The 12,597-nt window shown below is 47.3% G+C and overlaps 2 protein-coding genes across 2 annotated transcripts in view; both read left to right on the top strand.

The window, feature by feature from the left end:
- Nucleotides 1-547: 547 nt before the first annotated feature.
- LOC149462948 (E3 ubiquitin/ISG15 ligase TRIM25-like) overlaps nucleotides 548-12,597 on the top strand; it is a 13,362-nt gene continuing 1,312 nt past the window's right edge. Inside the window, exon 1 of the mRNA XM_089676096.1 lies at nucleotides 548-2,446. Within this exon, the coding sequence (XP_089532222.1) occupies nucleotides 575-2,128 (1,554 nt within the window). The 5' untranslated portion in view covers nucleotides 548-574 and the 3' untranslated portion in view covers nucleotides 2,129-2,446. The remainder of the gene's footprint in view (nucleotides 2,447-12,597) is intronic.
- Nucleotides 11,636-12,597, top strand: part of LOC149462949 (E3 ubiquitin/ISG15 ligase TRIM25-like) — a 2,274-nt gene continuing 1,312 nt past the window's right edge. The window contains exon 1 of the mRNA XM_089676097.1: nucleotides 11,636-12,597. This exon is cut by the window's right edge and continues 1,312 nt beyond it. Within this exon, the coding sequence (XP_089532223.1) occupies nucleotides 11,710-12,597 (888 nt within the window). The 5' untranslated portion in view covers nucleotides 11,636-11,709.

Below are 12,597 nucleotides of genomic sequence, written 5' to 3'. Positions count from 1 at the left end.
CCTCCTCTCTGACTACAGGCTCTCAGGCAGGCCCCATTCTAGCAGACCACCTGTCAGCCTTCTTCCTCCAACCTCACATCTTCCTGACTTCAACTCCTCTCCTACCACCACTTTCCCCAACTCCTCCCACCACCACACTCTCCAACTCCTGCTACTGAGCAGACTCTAACACCTTTTAAGCAAGTCCAGTCTCTTGCCAAGCCTCCTGTTGGGCATTGGTTGAGGTCCCTCAAAGGTGCAACCAACCACTCCTCATATCCACCCACTGCCCTCAAGGCCCTCTTCCTCAGAGCAGGAGGAAATTCCAGAATGGCTGGCCTGCAGAGCCTCTCAGTCCTGACCAAATCTTGACCCCTCTGACTATCTCACATGAACTGCTAATCAGCTCCTCTCTAGACAGCGGGGATCTAGCTTCTCCCAGTGTAACTAGGAGGGTGCTACATAACTAATCGTATGACTACAGTACAAGTCACAGCCCAGCCTCACTCTGTGTAGGAGGATGTGACCCCTCCCAACTGCATTCTTTGCCGATGTTGGTGTCTTTTACTTTCACATCTCTCTTCTGCTGTTCACGATGGCATCTGCTGATCTGAGAGCTGAGCTGGTATGTTCAGTCTGTCTGAACATTTATACCGATCCTGTAATGCTGGTATGTGGACACAACTTCTGCCGGGTCTGTATTGATCGTGTGCTGAATACACAGAGGGGGTCTGGAGGATATTCCTGTCCTGATTGCAGAGAAAAGTTTAAGAAGCGGCCTGCACTGCACAGGAACATAACACTACGTAACATAGTGGAGAATTTCCTGTCTGCTCAACCTGATCAAGAGGAGTCCGGGGTCTTCTGTACTTACTGTGTGGACTCTCCTGTACCTGCTGTTAGATCCTGTCTACACTGTGAGGTTTCTCTGTGTGATAAACACCTGAGAGCCCACAAAATGTCCCCAGAACACATCTTAACTGACCCCACCTTGTCCATGGAGAGCAGGAAACACTCCGTCCATAAGAAGACCCAAGAGGATGAGACCCATATCTCTGCGTCCTGCAGTTTGGCTGGAGAACATCAAGAACACCACGTGGAGATGCTGGATGAGGTTTCTGAGAAAAAGGAGACACTGAGGAATGTTCTACAGAGACTTCTGACAAAGAGAGAGGAGATGGAGGAAAGAGTTCAGAGTCTGCAGGAACACAGGAGGAAAGCAGAAGAAAAAGCAGCTGGTGACACGGAGAGAGCCACTGCCCTGTTTAGGGATCTCAGGAGACGTCTGGAAGACCCGGAGAAGAGAATCCTATGGGAGATCTCCGGGAGGGCAGAGCGGGTCTCCATCTCTATGTTGGATAAGATTCGGGATCTGGAAATAAAGAAAGAGGAACTGTCCAGGAAGATGCGTGACATTGAGGAGCTGTGTAACATGACGGATCCACTGACTGTCCTACAGGAATCAGACACAGGTGACTTGTGTGATACTGAGGATGGAGATAATGAGGACAGAGAGAAACATGAGAAACTCTTCCATGATGGAGGGGGGCTGGATGTGGCTGGGATATCACACACATTGCACACAGGTTTATCTGAGTTAATAACAGGGATAGATGTGTACTTCTATATACAGGAAGCTGAGGACATATCACTGGATGTGAACACAGCTGGTTATTATCTACAGATATCAGATGATAGGAAAACGGCCTCCTTCTCAGATATGGACCAGAATCACCCAGTAAGACCAGAGAGATTTCAGGCTTGGCCTCAGGTGATGAGCAGTCAGAGTTTCTCCTCCGGGAGACATTACTTGGAATTGTACATCGGGGGATCAGATGATTGTAGACTTGGGATGTGCTACCCAAGCGTATACATAAGAGGACATCAGTCCCTGATTGGACAGAACAATAAGTCCTGGGGTGTGTACAGGAAAGGTGATGTGTATTGGGTGACACATGACAATAAATGGATCCATTTACCTGCCAATATCTCTGGTAACACAATTTTGATATATCTGGATTATGAGGCTGGGCAGATGTCCTTTTATGATCTGTGTGACCCGATCCGACACCTCCACACCTTCACCACCACCTTCACTGAGCCCCTCCATGTTGTGATGGGCGTATGGAGAGGTTGTATAAAGGTATAAGGGGTGAATGAGGAGGTGAAAGATCTCCACCTAGAGACTGATGACATCACAGGAAAGGAGGGTCAGATCAGTTAAATATCCATCCAATTTCCTGGGGAGGAAGGCGGGGACTCCAGTCAGTGTCTCTTTTATTGTAGTTTGGGGTACAGTACAAATCAGGGTGCAGGTTTCCAGAAATAGGAGTCCGTGCTACAAACTCACGCTGATCTGCAGTATAATAGAGGAAATAAATGAGTACAATAGAACAGGTCAGGGTGTGCTGCGGGTGTGAGATGTTTATTGGTTTGCTGATGTACAAAGTCAAATTATTGTGTCCAGGTATCCCCCTCTCAGCAGGAGAGAACCCCCAGAAATGTGGGGGAGGGGAGATACTCCATGCTCTATGTGACCCCCCTGGAAATTTACAACAGAACATGGTTTTATTAATGTCCAATCTCAATCCAATCAGAGTTCATTGTGATGTCATTAAACCCCAAAAGAACTCTTCTGCTTAACCGCTTCCAGTCCGGACACTTTCCCCCCCTTCCAGTCCAGACACTTTCCCCCCCTTCCAGTCCGGACACTTTCCCCCCCTTCCAGTCCGGACACTTTCACCCCCTTCCAGTCCGGATGCTTTCCCCCCCTTCCAGTCCAGACACTTTCACCCCCTTCCAGTCCGGACACTTTCCCCCCCTTCCAGTCCAGACACTTTCACCCCCTTCCAGTCCAGACACTTTCACCCCCTTCCAGTCTGGACACTTTCTCCCCCTTCCAGTCCAGACACTTTCCCCCCCTTCCAGTCCAGACACTTTCACCCCCTTCCAGTCCGGACGCTTTTCCCCCCTTCCAGTCCACACTTTCCCCCCCTTCCAGTCCAGACACTTTCCCCCCCTTCCAGTCCAGACACTTTCACCCCCTTCCAGTCCGCACACTTTCACCCCCTTCCAGTCCAGACATTTCCCCCCCTTCCAGTCCGGACACTTTCCCCCCCTTCCAGTCCAGACACTTTCACCCCCTTCCAGTCCGCACACTTTCACCCCCTTCCAGTCCGGACACTTTCCCCCCCTTCCAGTCCGGACACTTTCCCCCCCTTCCAGTCCAGACACTTTCCCCCCCTTCCAGTCCGGACACTTTCCCCCCCTTCCAGTCCAGACACTTTCACCCCCTTCCAGTCCGCACACTTTCACCCCCTACCAGTCCGGACACTTTCCCCCCCTTCCAGTCCGGACACTTTCCCCCCCTTCCAGTCCGGACACTTTCACCCCCTTCCAGTCCGGACACTTTCACCCCCTACCAGTCCGGACACTTTCCCCCCCTTCCAGTCCGGACACTTTCCCCCCCTTCCAGTCCGGACACTTTCCCCCCCTTCCAGTCCGGACACTTTCCCCCCCTTCCAGTCCGGACACTTTCCCCCCCTTCCAGTCCGGACACTTTCCCCCCCTTCCAGTCCGGACACTTTCCCCCCCTTCCAGTCCGGACACTTTCCCCCCCTTCCAGTCCGGACACTTTCCCCCCCTTCCTGTCCAGGCCAATTTTCAGCTTTCAGCGCTATCACACTTTACATGACAATTGCGCGGTCATGCAACACTGTACCCATATGAATTTTGTACCATTTTTTTGAGACAGATAAAGCTTTATTTTTGTGGTATTTATTCACCACTGGGATCTTTATTTTTTGCTATATAAATGAAAAAGTCCAACAATTTTGAAAAAAAGTGTTTTTCTTATAAAATTTTGCAAATAAATACTATTTCTTCATAAATCTTGGCCAAAATGTATTCCGTTATCTTTTTAGTAAAAAAATAAATAAAATAACCCAAATTAGTTGATAACCAAAAATTATAATTTTTAAACATTTTTTTTTACATTTTAATTTTTTTTTTTTTATATTTATTTATTTATTTTACATACTGTCACCCTAGCAGTATGGTGTCACCATGGTGACACTGTACTACTTGTGGGGGGTGATGAAGATTTTTTTTTTTTTTACACTGATTGCTTTTACACCCATAAAGGCTGTAAGAGGAATCATTTTTCCTTTTCCCTGGCTGCATCCTTGCAGCCATTGAGAACTACTGTGAGAGCTGTGATTGGTCACAGCTTGTCACATGATACAAGGCTGTTGTGAATAGCCCTGTACCCTGTGACCTCTGTGATCATTCACAGATTTCACATATAGTAAGCAATGATGTCAGAAGTGACATCTTGCTTACTACTCTGCATGTGATCACTGATTGGTTAATCAGTGATCACATGATTGGGACCTCACAGAGAGGTCCCATACGACAATCGGTGTTCCACTGTGTCCGGAGGACACAGCGGGCACCGGATCACGGTGCTGCACGCTCCCAGGGAGCACACACAAGCAGGGTGCGGGGAGGCCATTTATAAACAGCTGGATGGGAAGTGGTTAAAGAATATGTAAAGCCAACATTCCCTATCCTTGATCTCACTTTCCCTGATCTGTGCCTGCTGTCCCATGGACTTGTATGAAAAAGTCTTCCATTCTGTTTGTATAGTTTCCTTGGTGTGAAGTCCCTGGTAATCCTGTCAGCCCCTCTGATTTCCTATTAAAAACTGACCACACTAAGCATGAGAGCACAGTGTGGTCAGTTCTCTAGCTTTCCTGAGAACTCCAACGATCAGGCTGATAAATGCCCCCCTGGACATCCATTCTCTGGGAACACCAAGGTGCAACTGTTTCTCCTCCCCCAGCTCTTATGCAGCTGAGAACGGAGGGTGTGTGATCACTTATAAAAAAGGGGGAAAAAAGGAATTTATAATGTTCTTTTATATCCACTTGAAGACCAAGAATTTTCTGGCACTTTTTCTTTACAACTAAAAATCTATATTTTTTTTTACTAGAATATTACTTATAACCCCCAAATATTATAAATCTTTTTAGGCAGAGTCCCTAGAGAATAAAATGGCGGTTGGTGCAATTTTTTATGTCACATGTTATGCACAGAGGTTTTTCAAAGGCAATTTTTTTTGGGAAAAAATATACACTTTAATAAATTAAAGTCTGAAAAAAAAACAAAACACAATATATACCGCAATTGTTTTGAAAATGTGAAAGATGATGTTATGCCGAGTAAACGTCACGCGCACCAGTGGAATGGTGAAAAACTGATACCTAACCCCTCGCCTACCAGGGACTGTCACCCCCTTCCTGCCCACCGGGCACTGTCACCCCCTTCCTGCTTACCGGGCACTGTCACCCCCTTCCAGTCCAGGCCAATTTTCAGCTTTCAGCGCTCTCACACTTTGAATGACAATTATGCGGTCATGCAACGCTGCACCCAAACTGAATTTTTATCATTTTCTTCACACAACTAGAACTTTATTTTGGTGGTATGTAATCACTGCTGGGGGTTTTATTTTTTGCTAAATTAACAAAAAAAAAAATAAACATTTTGAAAATAAACACGTTTTTCTTTGTTTCTGTTATAACAGTTTGCAAATAAATAATTGTTCTTCATAAATTTAGGCCGAGATGTATTCTGCTCCATGTCTTTGGTGAAAATAACCCAAATCAGTGTTTATTGTTTACTCTGTAGGAGAGTTATAGAATTCACATCCAAAAATGTCAGAACAGTACAGATATCCCCCAAATGTCAGGACAGTACAGATATCCCCCAAATGTCAGGACAGTACAGATATCCCCCAAATGTCAGGACAGGACAGATATCCCCCAAATGTCAGGACGGTACAGATATCCCCCAAATGTCAGGACAGATAATACATTGTAACATGACAACATGGGGGACATTTCAGGGGGGAGGGGGAATACATTGTAACATGACAACATGGGGGACATTTCAGGGGGGAGGGGGAATACATTGTAACATCACAACATGGGGGACATTTCAGGGGGGAGGGGGAATACATTGTAACATGACAACATGGGGGACATTTCAGGGGGGAGGGGAATACATTGTAACATGACAACATGGGGGACATTTCAGGGGGAGGGGGGAATACATTGTAACATCACAACATGGGGGACATTTCAGGGGGGAGGGGGAATACATTGTAACATGACAACATGGGGGACATTTCAGGGGGGAGGGGGAATACATTGTAACATCACAACATGGGGGACATTTCAGGGGGAGGGGGGAATACATCGTAACATGACAACATGGGGGACATTTCAGGGGGGAGGGGAATACATTGTAACATGACAACATGGGGGACATTTCAGGGGGAGGGGGGAATACATTGTAACATCACAACATGGGGGACATTTCAGGGGGGAGGGGGAATACATTGTAACATGACAACATGGGGGACATTTCAGGGGGGAGGGGGAATACATTGTAACATGACAACATGGGGGACATTTCAGGGGGAGGGGGGAATACATTGTAACATGACAACATGGGGGACATTTCAGGGGGGAGGGGAATACATTGTAACATAACTACATGGAGGACATTTAAGGGGGGGAATACATTGTAACATGACAACATGGGGGACATTTCAGGGGGAGGGGGAATACATTGTAACATGACAACATGGGGGACATTTCAGGGGGGAGGGGAATACATTGTAACATGACAACATGGGGGACATTTCAGGGTGGAGGGGGAATACATTGTAACATGACAACATGGGGGACATTTCAGGGGGGAGGGGAATACATTGTAACATGACAACATGGGGGACATTTCAGGGGGAGGGGGAATACATTGTAACATGACAACATGGGGGACATTTCAGGGGGAGGGGGGAATACATTGTAACATGACAACATGGGGGACATTTCAGGGGGGAGGGGGAATACATTGTAACATGACAACATGGGGGACTTTTTTCAGGTCCACCGATGATGCTCCTGTCTCCTCCTCTTCAGCCAGTGCCCCCTTAATAACAAGACACTTGGTCTTTATTATCGATTGGACCCGGGGCAAAGAAACAACCCAGACCAGCTCATCTGGAGGAAAAACACAAATAGTTCTGCATATCAGTATCTAATAACAGTCCTACTGGACCAGAACTTCAGTAATACTTCCAAGGACTGGGATGGTGGACTATAGAGCCATCGGGTCTCCAGGTGGCCACAGAATAGTTTTGGCTTGGCTGCCTTTCTTTCCCAACCATGACTCCACTCCTTCCTAATCTCCTGGAAGCGGGCCCAGGCTCCTTCCAACTGAGGCCCTCTGAGATGCTTAGGAATGTGCATGTAGTCCCAGATCAAACAGATCAAATCCTCCTCCCATTGTGTCTGGGAATCTTCCAGTAGATCCATAATGTTCTGGGGGATGTAGGGGTAGTCTAGGCCCCATTCTATGGCCACTCTCCATTGTATTTCCCTTTGCAACCAGAAGAAGCGGGGCAGATGTCTGTTGTCTCTTAACCCAGGTTGTACACAGGACTGTGGTGACTTAATGACCCACTCCTGCACTTCAGTGTCTCTAACCTTTTTCCTGGGCCAGGGTAAAGCAGAGGACTTAGATAGTGGGGTGTGGGATGAAACGGCAGGATTGTCCAGCAGAGTCTGGAGTGTATGGACATTCCGATGATCCAGCTCAACTGTAGTGACCCCCCAGTCTCACTCGTCTTTTGTCTCTTCAGGGGTCCACCCATCCTGCTCTATTTCTAGGGGCCCAAAACCTCTCTAGGAGTCTGGGATATTCCCAGTCTACCTCTCCTCCCTGGTCATCACCGCAATTAGGCTCCTTCTGACTGGAGATGTCAGGGTGGGTAAATGAGGCTAGCTGTTCCACAGTGTTGGCCAATTCCTGCTGTGCAGAGATAGTGGATTCTGGCCTTCTGATATCTTTCGCCAGGCAGGGAATAGCAGAATGCGATCCTGCTCCAGTAGGTGGGTCAGCAACGGTGGCGGGGGAGTCGCGGTTCCAGGACTCGATACCACTTGGTGTAGCAGACTGTGGACCAATTCAAGCTTTTTGATACAGAGTCCTGACTGTAGGTCCACGATATAGCTGCGAGGTGCCAGATCACTTGGCAACAAACAGTTAAGAGGCTCTCTGCAATGTCAACACCTGGCCCAAGCTCTGACCAGTGCAGTTGGCCTCCTGCAGTCAGGAAAATGAGGCACAATATCGCCATGCCCTCTGTGACGATCGTGGCATCAGACCACAGTCCTTCTCACCAAACTCGTGACCGAAGGACTAGCCAATCTAAAACTGCGCTGTTACGTGCGAAACAATGCCATGCCCAGCTGCACCCTGCACACAAATTTTCCAGCTAATGGACCACAAGCTGTGTACCTGCAGCCTGGGAGTGATTGTTAATGGGTCAGGTTAATTATGCAATTAACCCTTCACACTGCCACCACCTCCTTTTTGTACAGAGAAAGAGGAAACTCGGCAATATTAGCAATATCACTATGATGTTTGCATAGGTGTCTGTATTCCACTGTCACCACAGGCAGGTTATACAGAAGTTTAAAACACACACACAGTAGCGCTCTTCAGAGGCAGGGGTTCTTACTTTGCATTAAAGAGCTTTAGAAACACTTCAACACTTTCAGAAAGTAAGACATATTACCAAAAGGTCAAAAGGGTGCAATAACAATATTTACAGAAAAATATATAGCCTATCTATATATATATATATATATATATATATATGTGTGTATATATATATATATATATATATTATACATACAGAGAGAAATAACACAGCAAAGAGATAACAGAAAGAAGTTTAGAGGGATAAAGTACTTGCCATCAGCCTTGGTTTTAAGCAGATCAGGTTTCAGAGCCAAAAGGATGCCTTATCTCCCAAAGTTAGTTCCGATATTAAAAGGGAGAATCTTCAACTAACTTAACTCAGCTTAGCTCAGCTTTTTCTAGGAACTTAGCAGGGTGTCTCCTTAAAGCAGAGAACCAATCGCCTCATTTGGGGAGGGGTGTTGGGGCGGAGACCCAAGCTAGAACCAAAAATTCTCCCAGTTGATGTCATGGTTCATAACATTTTCTCGGTGCATTTATCAGCCTGGCCACTAGTAGAGTAATATGCAGACGCATCTGATGAACGGTTAGATATGAAATATGACATATCTGCTTGGATGGTTAAGGAGATATAATTTTCTGCTCTCCTGTATATACCAGCTAGGGGATGTAATATACCAGGCGACTTGTATTAAAGTGTGCCATCTGAATATGTGCTCCATGTTTATGTAATTATGTCCTATTTGAAGATAAAAAATTATATTGAAAAGTGAGTTTTTAAATGTAAGTCTGTTTTTAAGACTACCTGGAATGTCTTTGAAGCTCGATGAGGGCTTGGTTTATGGTTTTACGATCCCTTCTCCAGCAAGAGTATCGCAGACATAGGGGCACCAGCTAGAGGGGTTTATAGCCATGACGCCCTCCCAATGAGTTTGCTGCCTGTGATCTCTGTCATCATCCGGACCACATGTCACTCAACAGAGAGGGAGGGGGATATCGGAGGAATCTGATTTGGGAGAGAGAGATACAAGATGGAGGGGGAGCAAAATGGATGACCGCGTCCATCTCTGTGTGCATGATTGCTACACCATCAAACATCCCCAGAGCAAAGCAGCCATGATACTCAAGGTGGACCCCCGTATCCACAAGGGTCAGCTCTGGGCGGTAAATTTTCAAGTAGATTGGCAGGATGCCCTCCATGTTTCTCCACTGACACACGGCTGGGTGTGAACTTAGGCGGGGTGGTCGGCGTGGCCCTGCCCTTCCTCGTGATCTTTTGGTGCTGGCCAGACTGCTGTGCTAGGATTATCCTGCCAAGGGATTAACCTGCGGTATGTCAACTTGAGCCAAACGTCTATCTCGGTAATGGCTGTATCCTACTAATAGGGCACTAACAGTTTGCTAGCTAGCGCTCAACATTGGTTTCCAGCCATCACTGAATAGCTGGGTTGCACATACACAGTAAAGGCTGAGAGCGATGCTGTCCCATAGTGGTTTCAATGTATGTTGGTGGGGTACAGAGCAGACCCCCTACTGAATGCAAGGTCACAATATGAACTTCTAAATTCAGTCTTCACAAAGCAATAAAGTATTCATAATCCATCATTCGTAGCAACGAGGCAGATTACTGTTTGAGCAGAATAACTTGTTGTCGCCTCTTGTACAGCAGCGCGCACACTGCATTGTAGCTGTGAGCCGTCCCGGTTGCTCCGGGCAATGGCAAGCACATACGTAGTGAGCATATTACTGTCCTTTACAGTCACATAGCCATAGCGGTTGCTCCAGGTGACGGTGGGCAGGACAGCGGGTATATCGGACATTTCACAGAGTTCAGCAACACAAACAAGGCACAGTCTTCACTAGGAGCCACCTGGGCAGCAGCACAAAGACTATTGATAAACCCGATGTGGTTTATTGGGTTCCATGACACTTTCTCTTCAGGCTTGTTTGTTGCTAGAGGTGACAACAGTAGGTTACTATAGGCAAATCCTGGACAAGCCCCCACATGTAGCACTACCCCCCCCCCCCTTAGGGGTTGCTATTGAATTTGGGTCCCCCTATAGTCCTGCACAGCCAGTCAATCAGCATTTTTCACACACACATTGACCCATGATCAAAAATCAGGCCTTGAGCATTGGTTTTGTTGTTTTATTGAGGGGAATAAACTTGAATTTGGGTAAGGGATGCATTGGATGCCCAATAGAACCAAAATATGAGTAAATAATTCCTGAACTATTCACAGCTTCTTCTCTCTGATACACAGTCTCTGATGAGTGCTAGACAGCAACTCCAGTTTTAGCACTCCAGACCCCAGGTGAACTCCTCTTCACCCAGCAATCTGTAGGCTTTCCTTCCTAAGCAGGGGATCTGGCTCCTGTTCCTTTAATTTAGGAGCAAGGTCACTAGAAGGGGGCTAATCTGGTTTCCCAACAGAGTGCTCCTTCCCCTATATGCCCAGGGGGTGTAGGTGTACTCATTCAAATCCTCTCCTGCACAGCTTGTGGAATGACTTCTGCTTCCAGGCATATCATATGGGCAGCTCCTTCCTTGCCACACAGGTGGTTCTTCTCTCAGGGGACCAGTGAGTCCAGGGGTAGGGGTTTCCTCCTCTCTGCCTACAGGCTCTCAGGCAGGCCCCATTCTATCAGACCACCTGTCAGCCTTCTTCCTCCAACCTCACATCTTCCTGACTCCAACTCCTCTCCCACCACCACTTTCCCCAACTCCTCCCACCACCACACTCTCCAACTCCTGCTACTGAGCAGACTCTAACACCTTTTAAGCAAGTCCAGTCCCTTGCCAAGCCTCCTGTTGGGCATTGGTTGAGGTTCCTCAAAGGTGCAACCAACCACTCCTCATATCCACCCACTGCCCTTAAGGCCCTCCTCCTCAGAGCAGGAGGAAATTCCAGAATGGCTGGCCTGCAGAGCCTCTCAGTCCTGACCAAATCTTGACCCCTCTGACTATCTCACATGAACTGCTAATCAGCTCCTCTCTAGACAGCGGGGATCTAGCTTCTCCCAGTGTAACTAGGAGGGTGCTACATAACTAATCGTATGACTACAGTATAAGTCACAGCCCAGCCTCACTCTGTGTAGGAGGATGTGACCCCTCCCAACTGCATTCTTTGCCGATGTTGGTGTCTTTTACTTTCACATCTCTCTTCTGCTGTTCACGATGGCATCTGCTGATCTGAAAGCTGAACTGGTATGTTCCGTCTGTCTGAACATTTATACCGATCCTGTAATGCTGGTATGTGGACACAACTTCTGCCGGGACTGTATTGATTGTGTGCTGAATACACAGAGGGGGTCTGGAGGATATTCCTGTCCTGATTGCAGAGAAAAGTTTAAGAAGCGGCCTGCACTGCACAGGAACATAACACTACGTAACATAGTGGAGAATTTCCTGTCTGCTCAACCTGATCAAGAGGAGTCCGGGGTCTTCTGTACTTACTGTGTGGACTCTCCTGTACCTGCTGTTAGATCCTGTCTACACTGTGAGGTTTCTCTGTGTGATAAACACCTGAAAGCCCACAAAATGTCCCCAGAACACATTTTAACTGACCCCACCTTGTCCATGGAGAGCAGGAAACGCTCCATCCATAAGAAGACCCAAGAGGATGAGACCCGTATCTCTGCGTCCTGCAGTGTGGCTGGAGAACATCAAGAACACCAGGTGGAGATGCTGGATGAGGTTTCTGAGAAAAAGGAGACACTGAGGAATGTTCTACAGAGACTTCTAACAAAGAGAGAGGAGACGGAGGAAAGAGTTCAGTGTCTGCAGGAACACAGGAGGGAAGTAGAAGAAAAAGCAGCTGGTGACACGGAGAGAGCCACTGCCCTGTTTAGGGATCTCAGGAGATGTCTGGAAGACCCGGAGAAGAGAATCCTGAGGGAGATCTCCAGGCAGGCAGAGCGGGTCTCAATCTCCATGTTGGATAAGATTCGGGATCTGGAAATAAAGAAAGAGGAACTGTCCAGGAAGATGCGTGACATTGAGGAGCTGTGTAACATAACGGATCCACTGGAATCAGACACAGGTGACTTGTGTGATATTGAGGAT

The sequence above is a fragment of the Staurois parvus genome, unplaced genomic scaffold (assembly GCF_062004578.1).
Source record: "Staurois parvus isolate SC_StPar_1 unplaced genomic scaffold, SC_StPar_1.0 ptg000164l, whole genome shotgun sequence".
Lineage (NCBI taxonomy): Eukaryota > Metazoa > Chordata > Amphibia > Anura > Ranidae > Staurois > Staurois parvus.
The sequence above is the reverse complement of the archived record's forward strand: the minus strand, read 5'-3'. Positions and strand labels throughout refer to the sequence as shown.